The sequence below is a fragment of the Leptosomus discolor genome, chromosome 19, assembly GCF_034619465.1.
Source record: "Leptosomus discolor isolate bLepDis1 chromosome 19, bLepDis1.hap2, whole genome shotgun sequence".
Classification (NCBI taxonomy): Eukaryota; Metazoa; Chordata; class Aves; order Leptosomiformes; family Leptosomidae; genus Leptosomus; species Leptosomus discolor.
This window is the reverse complement of record NC_141409.1, coordinates 9,559,996-9,585,881: the sequence shown is the minus strand read 5'-3', so window position 1 is coordinate 9,585,881 and position 25,886 is coordinate 9,559,996. Positions and strand designations below refer to the sequence as shown.

General features: G+C 38.4%; 1 protein-coding gene across 1 annotated transcript in view; it reads left to right on the top strand.

The window, feature by feature from the left end:
• AK8 (adenylate kinase 8) overlaps positions 1–25,886 on the top strand; it is a 69,634-nt gene that overhangs the window by 8,294 nt on the left and 35,454 nt on the right. Inside the window, exons 5-10 of the mRNA XM_086475726.1 lie at positions 4,936–5,004; positions 12,820–12,901; positions 14,518–14,589; positions 15,433–15,633; positions 18,482–18,613; positions 21,416–21,505. Coding sequence (XP_086331852.1) covers positions 4,936–5,004; positions 12,820–12,901; positions 14,518–14,589; positions 15,433–15,633; positions 18,482–18,613; positions 21,416–21,505 — 646 coding nt within the window. The remainder of the gene's footprint in view (positions 1–4,935; positions 5,005–12,819; positions 12,902–14,517; positions 14,590–15,432; positions 15,634–18,481; positions 18,614–21,415; positions 21,506–25,886) is intronic.

Here is a 25,886-nt window from a genome sequence, read left to right as displayed (position 1 = left end):
GTTTTTAAATCCATTCATGCTTCATAGTGGGCCTCCTATCTAACGTTCAAAGGAGTTGGTCTGAAGAGCATTTTTTCCAGATGTCATGGCTCACAGGATTAGTTGATCAGCAATGTAATTGTCTTGTTATTAAAGGCTAGTGACAAATAGAGTGGAAAGTATGTTGAAAGAATACCCTGAATACGCAGAAGTATCTGTGCTCCAGATTCCTGCCCTTTTAGCTGATTCCTTTCTCTGGATGTCAAGGTGTTTCATGAGTAATAGAAGGGAAGAAGTCTGGTTTTCTGTGACTCTCTTTAGCAAGTCCACTAGTTTGAGTTTATCTGTTCTCCCTCATCACCTATTTTCATAAAAATTGAAGCAATTTCATATCTGTGAGAATTCTACACCCCTGCTAAACTTGACTGGAGTTGGCCAACAGATTCATACTTTGCTGAGATGGTGTGATTCAGAGGTTAATTTTTTTTCCCTTGGAAAATTAGGCTGAAAATAGGGTCTTGTTTATTGCAGTGAATTAGCGAATGAAGTTTGGAGGTGCGTTGAGTAATGTACTTAAAGATCTGAGAGGAAAGAGTTCATTGGACTTACTGAACTTACTGGCAAAAAGGTTTGCTTTTGGCTGGAATGATGTAAAATTATTCTTGTCAAGAATATGTACTTTGAAATCTTCATTCTAATTATTAAAGATTGTTTTGCTAGGTTCATAAATTTCAACTTGGAGGGGGAGAATTTAAAACAAAAATTCCCTTTGGTTTAATTACTGTAATTATTAACATATTTCAGACTATACAGATGCGCTTTCAAGGGTGTCCTTTTGGGCTTATTTGATTTAAAAAGACGGATGGTGCGGAAGATGAAAGTCAAAAATGTCAAGGCTAATCAGGTAGTAAGGAGTGCCCAAAGAGCAGAATCTGGTGGTGGTTTTGTACCGTGCAGTTTGCCTTTATTTTCGAGATGTTAGATCCTAGAAGAACGTTTTCACAAAATCATTTCTTTTGTTCTTTTGTAGGAGTTTGATTCTTCAGATGTAACTCCTAAAACTAGGAGGGAACTCCTTGCTTCCTCTGAATCAATGCAAGCTTTACAATGACTTAAAATGCAGCCAAATTGTCATCTCAAGAGCTGTATTTTCCCTTACTGATTCATGTCTGCTGGCTAAATCTACTGTTGCTGTAACTGACCCCTGGTTCTGCTGAAGCAAGTGGTAAACTTGACTCCTCTAGCATACGTAACCTCCATTAGCACTGATAGGGTTTGAATGTCCCTTCAGGAAGGGAACAATAGCTGTTTATACTACCTTTGATACAACCAGGGCATTAAAAAGTTGTAGTCCTGGCCAAACCAATTTAATAAATGGAAAGAGGAAAAGCAGGAACTAAGACTGTGTTTTTGAAAGTCTGGTGTGAAGATCATATAACGCAATTTAATGTTGTTAGAGGAACATTTCATGCATATAAGGTTACTGTGGCTGAATTAACCCCAGTGCCAAAGGTCGTTCATTTTTAGGTCAGTAGGGCCAACGTTACTGGATCTGGGCTAAGACTGCAAAAAGGCCTGCAGATGTTTGTTCACATATTTTACTCGCTTATCTTTAGCCAAGCTTTAATCTCTTTGTGTTTGCTCCCTGTGAACATTAAAGCATTTGAGTTTTCCTGGCGCAAGAATTCATGGAAGACCTATTTAAAATACGTGATTATTCTCTGAAGCTCAATTTTTAAAGCTGGACATGCAGTCGTTCACTAGCCCACACCTGGCCACTTACTAATGAGCACAGCTCAGGTAGTGGATTTTAAATATTGACTGTTCAAAGCAAAATGTGATCATCTTGTATGTAAAAATATTCCAAAGAGAAGTCAAATATTTTTTGAATATTCAATAAATTTGAAGAACCATGAGCTATCAATAAATATTCAATGAACAGAAAAAGAGGCTACATTTTTGGATAAATCATTGCAAATTATTCCCTCATCTCTAGTTATTATAATGTTAATAGGAAGCACCTTCAGGTTTTTCCTATAGTGAAGTCTAATGATGAGCTATTGCATGTTTCACTTTTCCTGTTAACTGGATAAAATAAGAAGTTGAAACAACTGTGGTAATTGTGGGATGGGTGTGCTCTTAACGCTATACTAAATTGCAGTTAAGGTGTTTGCATACTGCTTAATGACTTGAAACTGCTCTGGAGTTGCATTGTATCCCTGTGCTTTTTAAGAATAAATATAATAGAAGAGAGAAAAACCCACGGCATCCTCATCCATGCATGTTCAGCATTCTAATCTATTCCAGGACAAGCCACTATGAAGGAGTAAACAGGAACTGTTCCAGTCTTGTGTACACAGAAAAAAAGACCGGCCTTTCATGTGTATTTATCTGAACAAACTAAATCTAAACATTCACGATTCTCAGAATACTGAACCAAATTTCTTCAAACTTGACTGCTTTTCTCTTTGAGGTGCAAGCTTGGAGAAGTCGCAAATTTTCAGCTGTACATCAAAAATTTCCAATAAAAATGTCTAGTGAAAGTGCTCCCCCCCCCCCAAAAGTGTAGCAGTTTTATGAAAACATAATTGAAATATAACTCTGAGTATGTAAGTTGAAGTATGATGTCCCTGAAATAACATGGAATATTTAAAATTAATCATGAATGAGTACAGTTTTTCAGCAGTATGGAAATAGTGATTAAACCAGTGTGTGTAGAAAAGTGGTCTGAACATAAACAAAATTCCATAGCAGCAAGTCTTTCCATTAACTAAACTGGATGTTGGGCCAGGCTCAGAGCACCTTAGGTGAGATACGATCCTGCAGTTATCAGATGTATGTGTGTCGTTGTCCTTTACTGCAGATTTCTGGGAGGTGCAGCCCCATCTTGCAGGCTCTTGATATATTTATGTGGGTGTTTATGAGAGAGAAATTGGAAATGTGCTATCTGATATGGATCAGATTTAATGATCTCTGGTTGAATAATTAGGCATCCTGCAAGCAACCCATTGAAAGTGATTTTGTAGGCCACTGCTCGGTAGGAGAACACTGACCAGGAAATGAGACTGGAATCGAGCCACAGAGAGCAGAAGGAACTAAATCACCGAAATACCTGCCTGTGTGCCCGTGATTGTTTGTGTGCAATAAACCCTGCTTAAAAGAGAGGACTAAGAGTACCTCAGCACTGAAAGGCATTAGGATAATTTTGGTCTAAATTGGTTTGGCAAGGCTTAGCAGAGTGGACCCCCGGCCGTCGCTAGCCTGTCTTGACGTGACACATCAAAGCAGGAAGCAAGACGCTCGCTGTTTCTGGTAGCAGCATGATGCACCTTTGGAAGGGGGCAGGCTCAAAGCCGCAGACCCAGGCTGCAGCAGCGAGAGGCTGCAGGAGGCTTTGACGCGCCACCCTATGGGACCTGCTGGCTTTCAAAAAACACGGCAATTCCTTTCCCCTTTTTGCCTGCTTGATTGTTGCCTTATGAATGGCTGATATTAGGAAAGGCACTGGGAACTGGGGACAGGAGAGAGAAACAAAACAAGAAAACCCACTGCCTGACTGGACCACCTTGTCCCTTCCACAGCCAGACGAGGTCTGGTCCCTTTTGCGTATTCTGGAGTGCTTCCTCCACTCTAAAGTGACTTGTGTGGTAGCATTTCCACCACTCCTGGTGAAATTGTTTCATGGTCTTATGAGGAAGATTGTTATGAAATCTTTCCTCATAGTTAACCATGCTTTCATTGTGTCTATCTACATCCTTTAGTATAACATAACCCTACAGAAATACTCTTTTTGGGGGATTATGCCCTTCTGACTGTTTGGTTAGAAAAAAAGAGATGGGAACCCAGAATATGTGGAACTGCAGGGAACACAACAGTCAAGCTCACATCATTGAGCGACAGGTAATTTTTTGATTTGAGAAGTAGAGAGTCCGACTGCAGAATTTTTTCTGAGTATTCATTTTACTAATAATAACAAAATGAATGAGACTCAGACAAAGCATTTAGGGAAACAATTAACAGCTGTTCCGACTGGCATGGCCAAACATTTAGACTTTATCAAGTTAAACTGGCTGACATAGAGTTTGTTTAACCAAGTTCAGCATAGAATGAAGGCCTAAATTAACAAGATAGCAAAGAAAATTCTTACAAGAAGGAAAGAAGGGTATTGTTAATTTCTTGTCAGGAAATCTAATATAATAATGGAAGAAATATTGGGGGGTGGGATGCTAAATCTGTAGAGGAATTTTGTTCTTGTGTCAGATAGCAAATACTGACTTACACAACATCTCTAGAAATGGGCAAAGTAATAGCCACAGAAAGAAATGACACTTCTGAAAATATTAGCACATACAGGTTTCAATCCCGTTTCGCTGTCCTGAGTCTAAAAACAAACTAACGTTATCCTGAAAATTAACTTTAGCTGTAAAATGTATTTTAAATAAACTTCCTGGATGATGAAAGAGGGAGAGTTACTTGAAACTATGAAACAAACCTCCTCAAAATGAGACTCTTTCTATTTGCTCTGATTGAGATTATGCTTGTCTCGCGTGGTGGCTGTTAAGATCACTAATGCTGAGCTCACTGACCTATGGAGCAGTAGCGGGTCAGAAATTTGTGGTACCAAGGACTACTTGTGGATGTGATGTTCTTACGGAACCCTTTGCAGGTTTGATGTCCAACGTGTGTGTTAGTGTGCGAAACTTGGCACTGCTTCCATGTTAGTGTGCAAAACCCATGGATGTAGGCTTTGTGTTCAGCTTACCTTCAATACTGATTCCTGTGCCCTTATTAACTCTCTGATATATTGTGTTAATGACTTGGGACTTGCACCAATTCATTTATTTATTTATTTTTAAGAAGACATCTCACTTCACCTTTAACCGGAATATGCCTGCATGGTAAAATTCCTTTTGAACTCAATTGTGAATATTCAGCCTTTTTTTGTTCTTTCTTTAGAAAATTCCCAACGCGCTTTGGGCCAATCTGATCCAGGAACGTCTGTCAAACGTGGACTGCATCAAACAAGTAAGAATTGCTCCTCAGAGGGCCGGTGGATAAGCACTTACACAACTCACGCGTAGTACTTAGCATTCTGAGTCCTGAGCAGAGGAGGGAATGGGGGCAAATCTTTGGGGGCTCTGGAGCGGATTGCTTTCTTGAACATCAGCAGAGGGAGTTTGGAGCTTTATTAACAGGATAAAGGGGAGGATGAGAGTATGCATATGCTAATCTTCTAGCACAGAGATGATCAAAGGCTGAACAAGCATAGCTTTGTTGATTGCCTGGGGCAACTGGCAGAGATACAGTGGACAAAACAGATAAACAGAAAATATATAAAAATCAATATATTGAGTTAAGATTTTAACTCTTATTGAGGAAAGGTAAAAAAAGAGTCTTAATATTACTCATTTCAATTTTCTTGATTTCTCATTGTGTCTTTTTTTTTTTTCTTCCTGTGTTGGGAAAAACTGCATTTGAATGTATTCTCTTCTAGGTAATAATATGTTCACTGTTAGTTTACACAAATAGGCAACTGAATAGGTTTAGCTGTATTCGCAGATGTGTGGCGTTTTTTTTTCTCCCCTGTATGCTTAGCCTTAATGTGAGTAGAGACTTTTAACGTAGAACCAAAAGAGAACTCAAGTAGATTAATATTGGTTGAAATTAATTTCTGGACTCAAAGAAAGCAAAATCTCTTTTATGTGTTTCCTTTAAAATCTCAGATGTTGTTATGGTTTATTGAGTCCATAACCAGCCCATTATAAGGCGTTATTTGTAAGAGAGATACTCATCTAATGGATAAAACCATGTTTCTAAGCAGTGCCAAAATACAGACCACACATTATTTGATGCACTTCTTGAGCAGAAAAAGTCCAGTCCAAAGTAGGTGTTACACCCATGAAGGACTAAACAGCTTCATTCAGATCAGTTGTACATGTCTTCAGAACAGTCACTCATACCCACGCCTTTGGGTCAGGGGATAACTGACTCCACAGAGATACTTGTTAAAATCTGTTGCTTCTCAATATCACCATCATCTACCTTGCTGGCTGAATAAAGCAGGGCTGGTAATTAACATTTCATTGGAGTGTGAAAATTTAATCCTAAAGCTTCTTAGCATTAAGCACTGAAAGAAACTGGAAGTGCTGAAAATGTTTTGTCTTGTGCTTCTTTCTCTGCCTCTGTGGGTTTTGGGTTGTTGAGGTTTTTTGTGTGTAGTCTGCAATGATCTGCAGACTGGATCCTTCCATCCGTGTAAAACAAAATCATTTTGGGGGCTGAGCCATTGGGCTGTAATTCTTAAGATGATAATTTTGTAGCACAGAGGTGTCTATAGGTGCAGAGAAACATCAACAAAACTGGCAGGAAGAACTGAAAACATTTTCTGCCCCTGATTGAATGTTTCAGCTTTTAGAACTCAGATAATGTGAATTATTGCCATAGAAGTCTTCACGTGTGTCACTGCAAAGTCAACTACCTTAGCTTAAGCCACTGATGGAAGTGGCTTTCATATGGACCCTCCTTGTGTAAGTTAGATCAGATGGTCAATTACAGCGTATGAACTGTGGAAAGGATAACTTGATCAGGATGGTAATGAATAGCTGGAGATGTAATCTCTTAAATTGTTCCTGCCTGAGAGGTTTGCTAGAGGGCATCTGTCTGTGTCATATTTCTGTTGCGAGCATATAGCTGTAGCAAAACAGGTAGTACCCTGGTCTCTTTAAGCAGTAGCTTAGAACTAGCAGTAGCCTATCCCATTATCCAATCCACTGCTTGCAGAAGAATTTAATTTAGGATACTACATGGTGGTGTTTAATGTCGCTGATAAAAGTCATTAAGCTAAAACAAACCCTTCCTTGCCCAGTTAATGTTGTTCTTTTACCAGGTCATAGAAGAGTGCATGATAGTGCCCTTATTTGCATGACAGTGCCCTTATTTGCATTAGGAATTATCTTGTTTAAAAAGTCCTTCCTTTTCCATCAGTAGAGAAGGCTCTGAAGGAGTGAAAATAAGTTAATGTGGGTGATTTTTGAACGATTCATTGCATTTCTAGCTAAATCCAGGTTTAACAAGACACTGTAACATGACTTTGGGATGCATTATTTGCTCCCATACATGTTTACAAATGACAGCATAGGACTCCTCCTCCTCCACAGAAATGTGAGCAATTGCTTTTATGAAGGGAAATTCATGAAACAGAAACCAAGCTTGTGTCTAAATTATTTTAGATTTACTTTCGCATTGCAAGTCACTGTGCTTGAATTATATGGTTTTAGCTGGTTTCTCTTGAAGGTCTTTTTAGCTGAGCTATTCTATTTTATTTTAATTTGATTCATAATAGTTATTTAGCACTCCAGCTCAAATGTCTGGTAGTATTTAATGTATTTGTTTATCTGTACTAAAGTCACACAGGCCTTAAGCCTTTTAATTGGCAGGAGAACCTGTTTAAAAGCACTCATGTGGTGTACCACCTTGTTAATTTTTGTGGCATTTTGAATTAAAATGTGTAGCTGAGGAACACTTGAGAAACCAATACTGTCAGCTCTGGATATACTGGCAAATGATCAGCAAAACCAGACAATGAATGTCAACATTTTTTATGTAAACAGTGCAATGAGTTATCTTGGATATACAGCAAGTCAGGTGACTGTATGATTTACTACCTTGTCCTTGTGGCAAGATGTGGAACATCTATCTCAAGTGAAACTTCTCCTCTAATGAGTATGTTTAAAATATCTTTAAACCTGTAGAAATGAAAGTAAGGTAGAAAGATGTTAAACCCAAGAGAGAAACTGCTCTTCTGACTGCTAGCTGCCAGGCTGTAGGCTGGTTTCAGACCCCAAACACGGGCCTCCTCAGCTTAACGCTAACAGCTTCTCTGGTTGTGCTACGAGTAGTTAGCAGGCGGGGCAGGAAGATGCCAGGGTACTCCTGGTATTTTCAATAGTTTTGGTTAAGTATTTTCTCACGTGATCTTTCAAAGGTGGTGGTTTCTGGGTCAGTCTGTCCTCTGATGCTATCCCGAGGAGTGCTGTTGGGTGGCAGGCGTTGCTGTAAACTAGCAAGTGGGTGAATAACTCTTGAGTTTAGGGCTTTTGTAACAGTAGCTCTAAAACCTCTCCAACACACCTATTTTTTCGCATAAGTCTCTTTGCCTGATTAAAAGAAGGTGTGTTTTCAACAGCTAATTTTCCCGGCGTTTGTTGTGATACTGTTAAAGTGAGTTTCACTCATCATTGATGTATAAACAAAACCCATTGCTTTCTAAAGGCTGCATCCGCCCTTTGCTTTTTTTTTGCCCAATGCTTTCTGTAATTGTTGCTGTGGTTCTAGTTCTCCTTTTAATAGCGAGGGAAGGATCTCTCAATGACTGTTATTTTAAATATTAGGTCACGTAAACTCTGAGTAAGGTGACAAGATGGTTAAAATGCCAGCAGCTGCATGGTGTCCTGCCTATGGTTTATGTTCCTGTTATCACCAGCCACACTGAATCAGTGCTGGATGTCTCGCACAACTAGGGGGAGGAAAAACCCTTTATAAATCCTCCCTGACATTCAGCAAAATGGCGTGGATGTTGTTGGTCTGGTTAAGATTTCAGCTATTTTTAGGAAAGAACACATAATTGACTTTTCAAAGTTGTGATGGTTATTAAAAATCTTTTAAGTAATAGATGGTAATTTATGGTCACTAAAACTTCCTCACATTGTATGTGTCTTCCATGTGAGAGAGGGTCTGTACATTTTAATTGCTGTATTTTCCTTGTGTGACTGGAAATAGAATGAATACTGTGGATTTTTGACATCAATGAACAGATTTATGCCATTTCTTGCAAAGCATGACTCAGCGTTTTTTTTCTGAAAATGTTAATAGATTAGGAGCAGTATGTTGGACCATAGTACCTCCAGCTGTTTGTTTTATTTGTCCTTGTGGTGTCATTGGCTTGGCATTAATTGTACAGCTTTCATCCCACTGACAGTAGGAATACAGGATTTTCTGTGCCATTGTTTTGACACTCACAGGTTTATAGATGTCACAGGCACTCTCCAAGGAGGACATTTTTATTGATCGACAGCTCTGCTGAGACTCTGTGTTATGTGTTCTTCTAATACAAATGTAGTTAGGACTGCGAGGGATCAGACGGGTAGGTCTTCCAGCATAGGCAGAAAACTTATTGCAAGCATTATGTTAGAACCTGGGACTTGTGAGGCTGATATGAAGACTTTTCATCTTACAGAGTTAGTGCATGTTGGCTACAGCCCCTCTGACTGCTGGTGTTGTGGAGGGAATTTATAGAACAGGGGAAGGCTGGTGAAGAGATTGCTACGTGATGAATTTGTGAGAGAATGAGCTGAGCAACCTCACTCATGTCTTAGGACCATTTAGAAACTAAGCTTAGGCCTGTGATGCTCACAAGAAGTGGCAGAATTACTTTTGATCGGTATGAAACAGTTCAGAAGGGGAGTGCCTGTCCTTGAAAGAGAAGGCAAAGAGAGCAATGGCTATTGGGTCTTTTTGGTTTTGCCTTGGCAGGTAAAGAACATCACGTTGTCTCTGTGAAACTCCACGCAAGGATAGTGAAGTTACGTAGATTTATCTGGGGAGAGAATCTGCCTATTCACCATCTTTTTTGTTTTCCGGGAAGAATGTGTTGGTTTTTTGGGGATTTTTCATAGTTTTGCAGCTTACTCAACCTACAAAAATAGCGTGGGGAATAAAAGGTTTCTTTCTAATGGGAAATTTGGTGAAGTTTGAGCTTCTTCCGTCATCCACACTGCTAATATTGACGGACTGCAGGAGTGGGGTCATAATATTTCTATTGCACTCCTCAGTCTGCTGTGTTCTGAAGATCTCAGAAATTTTATATCCATACTGGCAAAGCTATTGCTGATACTTTCCTGCATTATTGTCTGTCCCCTTTCTTCAAATGGGAGTGAAAGGCATGTAATACTTTTTCAAAAATACTGAATGATGATGTGGAAATCTGTTGTGACGACTCCTTTTCCTAAAGGCACCAGCATTCATGACCTTTCATCTTTATGCTTGTGGCTGACATTTCTTTCAGATGTGCCACGTAATTCAGCATTATTTCTTTGTATTATCCCTTTTCGTTATTTTAAGGCAGTGTCAATTTTGGATTTATAGTAAAAATAAGTATTTGAGGATGTACAGGTCAAATAACAAGAAAGAACTTGAATACACAAGTTGTGATTATTGGGGTAGAAAGTGTGAAAGTACGTAGGTGTGGTATTAGAGCTGAGAGCAGTGCCAGCAAAGGAGTGAGATTTACATTTGGGAATGACCTTGAGCGTTTCCTTTTCTCCAGGTTCCTTAAATCTGGAGAGGAAAGCGATGGCTTTGAAAGTACTTCCTTGTTGCTGATTTTCAGCATGGCTTGGGTCTCCAAGGAGCACTTCATGTGGCATTAAGGCAAGAGCAGAATGCTGTATTTACAGCAGCCTTCATGTGGGGAAGGATTTGAGGTTTCCAGCTGAAAGAGAGGGAACAGTGACCACAGAGTAAAGGCGCTGTGGAATTACTCACTTTTAGCTTTGTTCCACCCTTGATGTGATAAGGTGCAATCCATGCATGGATGTAAGGTTACTGCTATCAAGAACAAAAAATAGATGGCTTCTTAAAGAAACAAATTTACCATGTGAAGTTACTAATTACACTTTAATGATAGTCAGGAGGGCAAAAAAGACCAGTGTTTGCATAAAGCATGATAGGCATATTTTAAGTCAGGTCTTGCTCTGCTGTGTCTTGCTTCCTCTTGCTTCGTTCCCAAGCCACACTCCCTTTTTACTCGTTTTTTTCCTTCTTTCTTTTTTTTTTTTTTTTTTTTATCTGTGACATCTGCTTGGAGCTTGTCCCTCCTGTGATACCATACTACTTGCAGCTGTTCAGACCTCCAGCTCTGAGCTGTGCATGGGGTGCCCTGAGCATACGGCCTTTTTGATGTGTGATAAAACAGAACCAAGCCACTGGGGGTATGGAGAGGGAATGCAGCAGAATATCAATAAACCTGTTCTGAACAAAGCTGCAGCTCTGTGGTGGAATAGACATTTCACTGAAGTGTCAAGTAGATGGATAATGTATTCTAATTAGGGACTGACTGATACCCTGGAACTCGGAGACCTTTGGAAATAAGGTCCAAAATGCTAACTATTTTGGTAGTCTGTGTTTATTTTGCACTTTTTTAATGCCTTTTACAACTTATTTGTTGCAGGAAGCTGGCTACTGAGCTATGTTCTCTTACATTGCAAAAACTTTTAGCTAGAAAATTGCCTATTGCCTGTTTTAAGGACCTTTGAAATTTGTGCATAAACCTCTGGAAGTTTGCTGTGCATTCTTAAAATACAATATTGTGTTTACTGCCTGTGATTCTGAGCGATAAGCCGTAGTGATATCAGAAGCAACGGTTTTGTGGGGTGGGGTTTTTTATTTGTTTTGTTTTGTTTTCCAAAAGTGTTGCACTTGGAGTGGAGAAAATGAGCCAGATTTGTGGTCTGTGTAAATTGACAGAGATTTATTGGCTTCAGACCTCTGATGCCACTTCTCCCTAGAAGAGGATCTGGGTCTATATATATGTTGTACAGGCACAATATATTCAGAACTAGTGCTGAAGTTCCTGGCATACCGCTAAAAATATTGTGCAGCTTTGCCTCCTGCGTGTCCCAAGGGATAAATTGGTTTCTCAGCACCTGGATGACCTTAGGCAGCGGTTCGTTCTAATTCGGTAGAGCAAACGCTGGGAGTGGCCAAAATGGCTTGCAGTTACTGGAGTCTCTTATTTTCTACAGATATCAGCAGGATGACATGTTCCTGAAATGAGGCTAATTAAGGAATTTTAAATAGTCTACTCTATTTTCTTGTATAATTGGAATGTCCCAATTTCCTCCTACAGAAGTCATGGAGATACGTTTCCCTGAAATACTCCTAAACCTTTGCACCCCGTACTGACAGAACTTTAACTGTATGTGGGAGATGATAATGATTGCTAGCTAATGCAAGATTAAAATATCTTCTGTATTTCAGTACAAAGGTGGTTTCCAGGTTTATTGTAGTATCACAAAGTTGTCTTGAGGTATAGGATATAGTGACAAAGACACGTGTGATTTAGCAACTAACAGATAAAATTAGAGAAAGTTCAGAAGACTCAGACTTGAGACTGGGAAGAGGATTAGATTTCAAATACTGCATCACACAGAAGCTGAGTGGGGCTGCAGCTTTCCTATGGTATTTCACAGATCTGTAAATGTTTTTTTAAAGATGCTCAATCCAACACTTAGCTGGCTATAACAAGGACTTAAGGGAGCAAAAGGCTCTTTTTTCTTTCTTTTGCTCTGTTGCTTCATTAGCTTTGGGAACGCTGGTTCCATTACTGTGAGTTTTCCTGTATAATTTAAGAAAATAATGAAAGCGTGCATATTTTCCTCAGTGTTCTTGGCATTAAATCTGTCTTTAGATTTGTTTAGCCTCTTTTTTATACACAGTGTGGGCTGGTATCCTTTTGAATATTTCAAAACTGTAGAAATTGTTTTTGGTTGTTTTTATTCAAGATAGAAGTTTCTTTTTTTTAAGATTGAAACATGAAAAAAAATTCTTTGCTACAATACATAAGTTCCCATTGCTCTGTGGCAGTGGTATTAGTGCATGCCATTTCCCAAAAATATCAGTGCTCCATGTTTGCTTTCTTCTCTCCCAAGCATCCATCACAAATACTGTGCTGTTGTGGGATCAGAATGAGGTAATTTTTGAGCAAATAGCACCGATATTTAGTGCTCATTTTTGTTTTTTCTGTTCAAGGATCAATAACTGTTTCATGTTTTTGTTCAATAGGGATGGATTTTGGAAGGCTTCCCTGAAAATCAGGAACAGGCATGGATTCTGCAATCATCTGGCATCATTCCTAGGCATGTTGGTAAGCAGTACAAGTTTTATGTGTGATTGCATCCAGTAGGAAAGACTAGAAGTATTTTCCCAAAAAATCCTCAATAAATTCAATACTGGAGACACCGGAGTCTCCAGACAGCACAATATATCAGTATGGTTCGGATTCGCTCAAAAGCTTGAGGTAACCTGGGAGACTTTAAACCCTGTCTTTCACACATGAACCCTTTCCTTCTTACACGTTAGAGTTCTGTAAATTCAAGACCACTCCAGCAAGTGTCTCTGAGCAGCTGTATGTAACTTTGCTTCTGTTCCAGGAGTGGATCTAAGTTTTCTCTGACTTCCATCTCTAGAAATCAGCCTTTGTCCCCAGACCAAAACAATTCCTCGTGTACTAAATACAAATTCATCCTGCAGTTGAGTTAAAGAATGCAAACTTAGCGAACTTTATCCCATCAAGTGAAGTGGAAATGTCATGATTTTAAGCGTGACCTTTCAGAGTATGGGTGGATTCTGGCTTGATTTCAGAGGAACATTTGTTTACTGGCAAAGTGCTGATAGACAAGACCTTGCCAGGTGCCCTTGCCATCTAGAAGCAGCCAGTTGTCCCAAATTAACGTAGTCGGAGGACCTATTTAGAATGTAAGAAATTATTGCAATTGTGTGGAATAGTGTAAGATGGTAAACGTAGAGCTTGCCAGTGGATAGTGAACAGAATGTTAGCAAACGTGATGAATTGTCACTTTGGATTTGATTTGGATGAGATTTGACTGTTAATGAAGAATTCGGAATCGCTGCAATAGAGTTAGGCAAGAAAGTTTAATGTCTAGTGCTTGCATGTATTTTTAATATAGCTAATAACATCTGAAGTTGAGTTTTGCTCACAATTATATCTGTGCAACCAAGACCTAAATGAGAATCTTAAAGCTCAGTCTGTCTAGTTAATCAAAAAGAAGATTGAGAGGAGATGAGATTTACGGTGTATGAGTGCCTTAATAGGGAGAAAAGCGTCTGAAAGAGCTATCTGATACAGAGAAGAAAGTCATAGGAAGAACTTGTTTGAAACCTGTAATCAAATGCACAGAAAACAGTAATTAAATTACTGTGTTTAACTGTGAGGACGATTAGCCAAAGGCAACCCAGGGAACTGACAGATTCTCCATCTTTTGATGCTTTCTGTTCAAGTTTGAACACTTTTCTGTGAGGTTATAAAATAATAAGTTTCACTGGTCTCACTACCGAAGTACCTGGTTGAAAAGTAATTGCTTGCGGTGTAGAAGAGAATCAGTCTCAAGTGATCTGTGAGTACTTCTGTCCTAGACTGCAGCTACAATGTAAGTGAGGGAGAACGTTGTTAATTGGCGTGGATGACAGGGACAGCTGGTACTCCTGGGTGCTGGACTGGATTAATGTATATTTTATCCCACTCTACTGTGTAGGAGGTGGAGTAGAATTCTGGCTAAAAGTGTGCAGTATTTGCAGGTAGAATACTGGGAAAGGAGAATGAGGCAAATGGGCTTGAAATACATTCATCCGTCTTTAATACTAGGATACATCTACACAGTTACAGGAAATAAAGCAACTAACAAACCAGAGCTACACTTTTTTTCTTTTCTTCCTTTTTTTTTTTTTCTTTCTGGTGCCTAGTTGTGCTTTATGCTCCAGACACTGTGCTGATTGAGAGGAACAGTGGGAAAAGGCTCGATCCCTTCACAGAAGGTGCAGTATGTGTTTGTTCCTATCTCCGCTAGAAACTGGAGTGTTGCTTGGTCTCAGAAACACTGTAATACCAGTGAGATTAAAATTTAAATGGTATCCCTTTAAGAACGAGTAGGAATTTAGAATTCTAAATTTAAACTCTTTGGAAAAAAGCATTTGTTGACATTGCATTACTTTCTGTGCCAACAAAATCTGGGAAAACTTAAAGCTCAGTATTGAGCCTGCAGACGATAGACTATGGCAGTACAGAATATGTGAAGGTTAGATCTGTCCATATGAACTTACATTTTGCTGTGCATCTCTGCTAGATCCCATGGTTTTTTCTGAGGTGCAGGTATGCTTTTAGGTGTCTTCCATTAAACGACTGTCAAGTAGACCTAGCTCTGTATTGTCTGTTGAGTATCATTATCAGTCATCCATCACAAAATAAAATCCTAACATTGCTCAATAAAAAAATCACCTTGGATATTTTAGGAGTGGAATTAGGAGGGATGTTCTTAACTAAAGAAATAGCTTTTATTTGCTATAACGGAGATTTGCTTATCAAAGGTCTTGCTGAAAGTTCAGTCTAAGAATTTGGAGAGCTATCCCCAGTTTGTGGTTCTCACTCATTATCCTGTCTCAGCTACATGGGTGGGCAGTTACCTTGGCCACTTGCTGTCTGTGCATCTGCTGAGTAATAGTCAGCTGTCAGCACAAGTAGCGAGGGAAGCGCACAGGTTATTGCTTGTGCCACAATATAAAGCTTGAACAAAGACTTTGATTTTGTTTAGGAAACCTTTTGGAGCTGAGCAAGACCTGTTAAATCATCCTCTTAGTTCCTAATCAGTGTCTAACTTCTAGAGGTGTACCATACGACCTTTGACTGGCCAAGTGATCCGCTGGTACAGCAACGTTTGGTGAAACCAGAAGATCTCTCTGAACAGGAGATGTCAAAGAAACTGCTGGAATATCACAGAAACTTCCCTGCAATTTTCCAGATCTACCAAAAAGTTTTGAAATCAATCAATGCAGACCAACCTTCCATGGATGTCCTCTCACAGGGTAAATATGTACCTTCATGGCGATTCTGGTAGTTGATGGCCTCTGATTTGAAAGCTAGTTCCTAGCCACTAGAGACATTTGTAGGATTAGAATTAGGCAACACAGATGGCTCTCACCTGAGTTGTATTTTCTCTAGTACAGTGTTTGGGCTGTTCCTGGTAACTGTTCTACAGGACAAGAGTAAGTGCAGGTAACTGCAAGGTCTTAGTCCCGCAGTCCTGCCAAGGAACATCTGACTCAGTAGAGCAAATGTCACGGTTATTTCTGCGAGAGTCTCCTCTAAAAGGCTACATCGTGGCTCAATTGTTAATCTCCCAAAGGGCTAGTACCTTCCACAAGTCTGATAACAAGAAGTAGGAGTCGTTCAAAGCTGGTAACATTTCATTACTTAAAAGCTGTTTGTGCTGGTAGCTTTTCTGTTCAACAGTTCTTGTTTGCCTTTGCTTGACTGTAATGGAATCTGACTTTTAATGTTGATTCTTCAAGAAGAGACTAAGGAAACTGCCAGAAAGACCAATTGATAATGTACTTTGTAGCTGTCAGTCTGTAGATGATCTGTTATATCCTAGTAATTTTGCATCTCAAAAAGGTCTTTTTTTAATAACAAGTGCTGCACTTTTTAAGATAAACAAGTAGGAAGTTTATATTCTGAATTTACACATTAATTACCTCTAAATTACTTAATTAAATTTAAAAGTTCATATCATCATTCATAAAGAATTCATGCCTTGAATTGTAAATAAAAATGTGAGTGCCTGAATATTAATTATTATTAATTAATAATGTAGTGAGATAAATTGAAAACTGGAATGAAAAAAATCCTCTCTAGATCTTTTCTGCAGTGCATCAAGCAGCCAGATTATTTTTTTTTTAAAGAATAATTAGATGTGGAGACTGTCTAGGGGATCATTACTCCTAATTAACTTGGTTATTTACTGCAAATTAAGCATCATTTGTAAGCAGGGTGCTTTGCCTGCAATGTTTGTGCTTTTCAATACACTGAGCTATGGAAAATGTTCAGAATAACTAGAGCACTCCTTGGGTAGCTGATATTTGGTTTTTAGGAAGTTTTGCAGCAGACACACTATTTTCTGTTATGATTTTCTAGGGTTTTTGTTAAGTATTTTTATTGCTACGGATATAGTTAAAAAAAAAAGAGGAGATCTGTCATCAGTATTAGTATTATTAGGGATTGTTTCATACAATTACAGAATTTTGTAGACTCTTAAACTCTAATGCAATTGCTGCTAATGTATGCTAGGATATTGACATCGAATCTGGTCGTACAGTGTGGTGTCCCAGTATATTCAGTTGTACAGTATAGTATCCACTGGAGAAAGAAATGTATACGACCCCACATGGTCGCAGTTTGAGTTAGTTTCTCGATACTTTAGGCCCGCTCTCTAGAAATAGCAGGGCTGGAGTTTGCTGGAGATGCTTCTTTACTGTGAAAAGATTTTATAGTGATACCGAAGTGTCTAGCAGAGGGTCCTCAGAAACACTGTTGGTAGACAGCGATATATTAACAATGGCAGTTGAAATACTGATCCTTATGATGTTCTCCATCAGTCCTTTTGTGGGTTTTTTTAATATGGGCTTATGATTCACAGAAACATTAATGTCTAAGCCTGTCCTATTTGTTGGACTAAAATCCTATTTTATTACAAGGACTCTTTAGTCTAGAGAGTCCTTTATTTGAACTGAAGATGTCTGGACTAAGACTTCGTTGGATCCGTTGCAATGAGGAGGAAAGCAAAGCCTGGGTAGGTGTGCCCGTGCTGCTTTAATCATGGGTGACCATGGCAGTCAGGGTACGGTGGCACGAGGTTCAGCCTTGGCATTTGAATCTGTGATCCCTGGCAAGTTTGCATGGCTCGTGCTGGAGCTTGAGCTGCCCTCTTCACTAGTGTTGTTAGCCATAAAAGGGGCACGGGGAGTAAGAGTGTTTGGCTGTGTCCAAATATGATCCTAATTTGTCCTCACTGCCACTGTCATCTTGTAGCTTCCCGGTGATCTACCAGGTTCTCTTTTGAGACTGTAACGAAGTTCAGATCTCTATAATACAGCAATGTTGACGGTGCTCCACGTGTCCTGTGGTCTTTCCAAAGCTCTTATTATCTGCAGATTGGCCTGAATGTAGTATTTCTTCCGTGTTACACAATGTAGAAGAATGTTGTCCAGCAAACAGAGTGGGATCAGACAGAGAAGCTCAAATATCCTTTACATGTTATCCAAGAACAATGGACAAAAGAATAAAAATCATACCCGGTTATATGTTGTCAATGCCGTATTGTGTTGTGACAACCTATGCTACAAGTCTGTAGTATTGCAATTAGGATTCTGTTAATCACACACATAGCTGGATAAATGTCATATTAATTTAACATCCTGAGTTTTTACACTTAAATATTTGTTCAGAAGCTGCAGAAAGCATTAAATGTAATTATGTCCCTTTGTAATTTGCATGGTAAAATTGTACCTTTCAAGCAAAAATTACTTCTGCTAAAAACAACATGGTAAAAGAGCAATTATTAATTGAATCTGCTTTTTAAAATGGTTTGATACCTACTGATGAAAGAAAGTATAGGAGTGTAATGATAGTAAGATTTCTAAAGTGCCTTTCAGTGTAAGCTGCTGCCATGACAGTTTTGTCAGAGTCCTGATTTTGGTTGGGGTATCTAGATGTTTCAGTGATAAAATAAATGATGATCAACAGGACAACCTTAACAAAAAAAAACCTGAGTGAAGTTAATCAATGTTTTGTTCTGGTTTTTGGTGTGTGTTTGTTTGGGGTTTTTTTAAGAAATACAATATAAACTGTAATTCTTGCCTTTCTCTCATGTTCTAGTTCTTACCTATGTCCAAACACGGCACCGATCAGCCGCCCCCTTTACACCACGGATTCTCTTTTGTGGACCCCCAGGCAGTGGGAAGAGCCTGCAGGCAGCACTAATAGCTCAGAAATACAGTGTTGTCAACAGTAAGTTCTCAGTAAATATGCACTTTGCTCAATTCCCCCTTTCTCTCTTTTTGATCATTTATCTTTTGCTGTCTGTCTCTCTTACTCGCTCATAAAATTTCTCTGTTTGTCCATTGCTCTGGATGTCAAATTTTTGAGGGAAGTGAGAAGTATTTCAATGAAGAAATATAAACCAGCAGACCATATATTCTGTGACAAACCAGCTCTAACATTTTTTTAGTCATCATTTTTTATACCCTTTACATCAGTATTTTTCCATGTGTTAGATTCCTGTAGCGCTCTGAATTCTTCTGTGGATCAGTGGATCATGAGTAATGTCTTTGCAGTTTCAGCTGTCTGACCCGAATTGGGGCACTTTTAAAATAGAATTTACTCTGAACTTTAATGAAGACGCAGGCTCTGTGCATCTGAAGTAATGTATCACAACAGGAAGCAATTATTTACGTGTGTTCTCTTTGTTTTGTAAAGGAGGCCCAGAAAATTCTGTATGAGGCTTGTTCGTGGTTAGCATGCTGATGGTAAACAGTCCTGGAGTATGAACGTGCAGCTGTGTGATAGGATCAGTGCCATACGTGTCGATGTTTATAATGTAATAGCCATAAATTATTTTAAATGTTTGATATCTGTAAAATTTGCTGATTAGTCATATCCTCTTTGTTAAGTAATTTTAAGTGATTTTTAAGCCTTTTTTTTTTTTTTAATCTTTGGGAGGTTCTTTGATCAGTGGAACTCACTCCGTTGTCCATAGCGACGTTTGCTTGTGTGTTCCCTGAACTCCTGGTGAAGTCAACAAATTTCACTGAACCTGGAGTTGGCTTTACAGATGAATAATAACTTCAAGATCTGAGCAGTGTTGTTTTCAATTACAGGTTTAGTAGATCTGCTCAGAAAAGAAATTTTTTGAAGTTCAAATTTGAACCTTCAGAAAAAGCCGTATGCTTTCGATGCAATCGTTCCAGCTAATGGCTAGATCGTAGGTTTATGCAGCTCCATTAAAGGCACAGAAACAGTTATGAAACAGTCTACCCATCAGTTTGGGGTTCTAGGTTTAGTATTTTTGTATTTTAAATCTTTATTATTATTTTAGTTTTTTTAAAAAACACATGAATATGACTAAAAGGATATCCAGTGAACTTGAAAAGGGTAAATTTAAATTATTATAAAATCTATATTACAATACTTATAAGTACAAATAAAATTGATAGAATGTTATGCTCTCAGTTATTTTAATATTGCTGTGTTTTATAATTTCATATTAAAAATAAATATTTGTCGATTTATTCAAAGCTATATTTTTAATAGTTTTTTAATTGGCTTAATGAAAAATAAAATGTGTTTGAATGTGTTAAAAATTTATTTGTTCTTATGTTTCTGAATTTTTTTTTGACTTCATTTGTAGAACTGCAAGTTTGATAGTGTTTTCATTAGGTCAAAATTTGCATTTTTTTAAAGTAACTACTATATGAGAGAGTTGCAGCTGTTTTTACTAAATACCATTACCACTACTTTACCCATATGTTGAATTTTATTTTAATATACTGTAAACCAAATATTAGAAGAACTGAGTATTTAAAACAGAGTCAGAAGACCATCATTTTTCAGAACAGTATTCGGCATATGCTTAATTTCCAATTAGGCCATTGGGATTGAAGTGCAGACTTAAAAATTTAATCCTATGTTTAAATATTCTCATGAATTGGGTTGAATTTAGGTGTTTGCATATTTGTTGTCTTAAGTTGGGGACTATGCACTGGGTTTCTCTTATGTCTTTACACCATGTATTGTGAATATGAATTTGCTCCTCCAGGACAACTAGTGACTGTTACATTTTGTGTTCATCCCTGGTCACTTAACCATTAAACTTCATGAACTTTGTCCAAGCAGTGTTCCTGTGGAGTATTCTTACTTGTTTGCCAATCGGTGTGATTAAGAGCGATAAAGCAGATGAAAGGGCTTGCTGCTTTTCCACTGAAGTCAGTGCCGCTGTAAATGTTGGTGCTAGTGATTTCAGAAAAGGTGGAATCAATTTACGATCATTAACTGAAAGGTCATGCAATAACATACAGAGAGACTGTTACCTAATATTTACCAAAACTGAGTTGAAACTAGGACTTGTAGTGATGTTGTGTAACCTCTCCATGCCTTAGTTCCTTCTCTGTGAAATAAGGGTCGGGATTATTGTGCCTGACTCACGTGGAGCAGTAAGACTCAATAGCTTTGGTCAGAAAGAGCTGTCCAAGCCCTAAGTAGCAGTATTTCATGTCCAACTGTCCGGACCAAAACTTTAAATCTGCATCTCCTGGTGTTCTGTGTATTTGAAGTCGATGATAATATTGCATTAGCACAGTTTTAAGAATATAAATCTTACATGATCATTAAATGATCCAGGGAGTCACTTCCTCGGACTGCGTATTATCCTGCACCTCCAACCGTGCGGTTCAGATGCTGTTCAGCAGGTGTAACTTTATTCAGTAATTACAAGTTTATAAAAAGTGAAAACTACTAGCAATCCCTTGAGTTATTATTTCAGAAACATATTTGATTAATATCTTTCTCTCTATCTCGGTTTTTAATATGTTCTTTGCCAAATGTATTCTTTTTTATTCAGTATTCTCCCCTGCTCAGTCTCTTTGCTTTTTGTTCTGCTTGGCCAAAATAAAAAAAAATCCTAACCCAAAAACCTACAAGTTTTGTTTTATTCAGTGACCTTATTCTAGTATGTGGCTTCTGGGTTTTTTTTTCTTTTCTTTGTTGCTTCCTTTTTAAAATTTAACCTTGTGTCTTTTTTGTTCTTCCTGTTAGTTTGCTGTGGGCAACTGCTAAAGGAAGCTATTGCAGACAAGACGAAACTTGGAGAACTCGTTAAGCCTTATATTGACAATGGATACCCAGGTAAGGCATGTTGTTGTCTCATTACACTGTGGTTACAAATTTGTGGCAAAAAATAAATTGCGAGTGAATTTTTCTTGGTCAGATTCTAATCTGAGTTACCTGAGAGTAACCTGGAAGTTGATTAATTTCATTCATTATGTGTGATTTGTAGCACTGTGTAACAGAAGTTAGATTTCTAATCTCTTCGATATCTTCAAAGCAAATACTTTCCAGTGAAATTCAGGTTTCTTGTACACGTTCCAAAATTTGAATGGCATGTTTTTATCTCTAAATCAAAATCAGAATTCTGATATAGAAGATAATTTTTAAATGTTTAAAGTGTTATTTAAAGCACAATATTGTGTTTCATTTTTATTTCTTGGGGGCTATAATAAAGACTCTGGTTTTATATGTGGATTTTGACTTTTAGAATGCTACTGAAGATTATTTTCACGCAAATATTTTAAACTTAAAGTTTCTTTGCACTTCATTTCTATCAGCATTTTTAGTTGTGGGAGGGGACTACCACAAAGAACATCTAAGCATACTTTGCTTTTGGAAGGCTCTGCAGTGATTTCAGATGAATCATAAATACTGTAAGCTCCTTAGGGCAGCAGCTTAAACTTGCATGTTTGTTACTTGTCTTGCACAAGGATAGCTCTCTGTATGTGGCGGGTATTAAAAATCAGAGAAGATCAGTAGTTCTAAAGGATAAGTTGTATTTCAGTAGGGTGGAAGAATGTTTCTTTTGCCAAATTACAATGGCCTGGAAGAGGAACTTTCAGTCCTGTTTCTGGCAACAGGCCAAATAATTACCAATGATACAAATATAAGGAGACAATCTTTCTGAAGACTGAGAAATCTCAGTTAAGCTTCAGTATTAATAGAATTTTGAGCAAACCCCCCCTGAGCAAAGAGCAATCTTCATTGTCTTTTATTTTTGGCAAGGAAAGCCACTTGGTGAGGTGGAAAGCTTGAAAGTCCTCTTTTTTTGCACAATAGCTTAATTCTGAGACTGAATTACACAGATCTGAAATATGAGCCTATAAAATTAACTGAAGTTCCCTTGATACCGTACCAAGAGATTCAGTACTTTTCTAAGCATTTCAGAAAGACCTTTGGCAGCCTGCAGCTTTGGGTATTCTATCCCTCTGTCAGTCACTTTATCAAGCCACAAGGCAATACGTTTTAACTCTAAACTTCATCTCTAGTGGATGGCTTGCATTTATTTGTAATACAATAACTCAACCAGTTCAATGCATTAATTTTCTGTGGCAGCCACCATATTGCTGGGACTGGGGGTTTATGTGGGAACGATGGGAATGAAAAGCGTGAGTCTCTACAGCCTGAAAGAGAGAAGCTGGGTCCTCCGTAACATGGGCACAGAGATCTAGGAGAGGGTTTTCTGATTTAGAGATACTGCTCATCAGAGCAGCCTTTTAACTCAAACGCAAGAGATCTTAGCGTATATTAATTGCAACGTATCCTAGATCTTCATGTAAGGACATAACTTCCTCACGTGTATAGTCTGATTGACCTGAACGTGGCTACTTGTGTGTGCAGCCTAACTCGTGTGTGGAGACCATCTTAAGCTCTGGGCCTGTGTGTTTTTCATGGTATCCATGAATTTCAGAATCTTACGTGTACGCTGTGATTTCACTTTCTTCTCATCTCTTAAAATAGAGGACAACCCCTGTAAATACCTCACTCTCTAAATTTCGGTTATGGCTGAGATGGGAGTGTGGATGACCTGTTTATTCAAAGATAGGTCCTTTAAGAACTTTCTTTACTAAAATGCTTTTTGTGTATTTTATAAACTTCATCTTAACTATTAAAGTTCCTTAAAGGAGATACCAAAAGCATTCCCAATAGAGTAAAATAATTGCAGATTGTAATTTTTAGCCAGTCCTAAAAATATGCACATCCTTAGTCCAAGGGAGCTGCCTTCATTTCAGGAAAATGAAATTGAAGTTGTAATTCCTTTCTTCCTCCAAATTAGGAATTATTTCAGATATAGATTATTTTTTTTAATATAGCATGCAAGGATAAAGCTGCACAATGCTTCTGAATGTTAATGGGAATCATAACTATATTTCTGTGCGTTGTGCTAAAAAATTCTCCCCTAGTTTTTTGCTTGTCTGCACATAGATTTTATTTGGTGGGACATACTACAAAATTAAAGGCTGAATAAAAATAAATATTATATAGCAATACCAGAAATAATAAGTTCTGTCATTTTGCTAATCCTCCTCTCCCAGGGATAACAAAGAATGAATTTACATTAGTAAACACTAACAAGAATTCATTACTGCTCTCACAAGAGGCTTGGAGAAAATGAAGTAACAGTGTACTGAAGAGGAAAGATGGGCAAAGAATCCTCTCTGTCTTGCTACAGAGTTACAACCAGGTTAATACAGAGAAAAGATTCTCACACTATTATTGACTACATTTAATTTCAAGAAAATCACATTTGAAAAGAATTAGTCAATAGCAGCCGGTGCTGTCACTGGAAAAGCAATTAGAACTTCAACATTTTCATTGCATTTCTAGTTATGAACCAAGTAAGCTTAGCTGTTCCTTTGGGCAAGGAATCATGCAAGTGGTGTTATCACAGAATACCCTGGAACCAAAGACAGAGACCGTGCACTCAAATCATTTCTAGTCAAAATGAAACTAGTGCCATAAAATCTTGAGGGCATGCCTCATATATTCTTAAAATACTTGCCCTGGGGACTGATCTCAGTGTGGTTTCCCTTCTTGTGGACACCATTGATTGCATGCAGTTAGTCATTTAAGATGTGCCAACAGGGTACACTGTGGTGTCATAAAAAGACTCAAAACCCAGCTTATTCAAAGCGGACTCATTATTGAGTTATTGAGGCTGTCCACTGCCTATTCTGTTCTAGTTCTGGTTGACTAACTCAGGTCTCTTCTTGGGTTTAGGATTCACAAACATTTTTTGTATTGTTTTTTTTCTGTACCGCTGCTTCATGTATACAACATGTATTTCAAGAACAGCCCAGACAATTCTATTATTCACCCCAGAAGGCACCTCAGTGCATTCCCATTTTCTGTGTTTTCTAGTGTTCGCTGTCTCCTAAAGACCTTATCTCTGGCTTTATCAAATTTCTCAGTTTTGTATACGGTGATTTATTTTGCTTAATGAAGGTAGCGTAGATATTTTTGAGCCCATTAATTTTTTAAGTCCCAGGACATTCTAGTCTACAGTTCGTGCACACTAGATATTGAAAAATGCATTTTCAGTGAAAAGTTCAGCAACCTGACTGCTTTCTGTCTGTCATAAACATAGAGTTGTTCTTTGGACAACCAGTCTGAAATGCACAGACTTTTCCTTCAGGATATTGTGTTTTCCACTGAATGCTGAGCAATTATTGCTAACTATACTCTGGGCAGAAAATTACCGGCATTGGAGTCTGAGACCAGTCTTCTGGTCACTAACTCCAGTTAGTTTAAATCTTGGTCAATAATGCTAAATTTAGCACACACTGTTTGCTTGGGTAGCCTGGGAAGATTTCCATTTGGAGTAAGAGGTGAGCGTGGTGGCCAGAACCCTTCCACAGGCAGCAAGACAACTCACATACATCAATTCATTCCGTTTGATTCCTTCTGAAATGGTGTGAAGAGACTGTTCCATAGACTGGTCCTCCCCTTCTAGTAGTTCAGGCTGTGTGTAGATATGATGCAGGTGTAGATAGCCCATCATAGACCCCACGGGCTTGATGGAGACCTTTGTGTCCCCAGGTTGCTGTAATTCTGAGGAGGGCTAGGCTGCCTTCTGGACCTGTCTCACTGAAAGCATGGGCACATATTAATTTAAAGTTCCATCTGCAGCATCTGTGTTCACCATTTTAAAGCTGTGTGTCAGAATTGGATACTTTGGAAGGAAAAAAAAAAATGCAGAAAGCATATCTGTTTTTTTTTTCCTCCTAAATGTTCCTGGTGTTCGCTCCTTGAGGCGTTTGCATTTTATTAACGAAAACAGAAGCAGAGGCATTTTGGCATTGGGGGCATCACAAAAATAGGAGAGGTCATCAGTCAGTTGAAAATAAATTTGCATGCCATTCTGTCCAATTTTCCGTGTTTTTGTGGTGAAATAGCATGGAGTGATCACTGCTAATGAATATATCTGTTTGCAAGGCTGCAATAAATGGAGCCAAGAAAAGTGGAATGACAGGAAAACAGCATGAAGAGCAGGGGGGAAAAACCCCCCACTCCCAAACCAGTAAGGTCCTGCTTTTCATCTGGGAGAACTGCTATTAGTTTGAGTAATCGTTTTTTCCACCAAAATGAAGATTCAGGTGGTAAAGAGAGCAGATTCATGGAAGACAGGTAACATTGCACTGTTTGCAGCCTGTTAGAGTTGAACACACATGATCTGTGT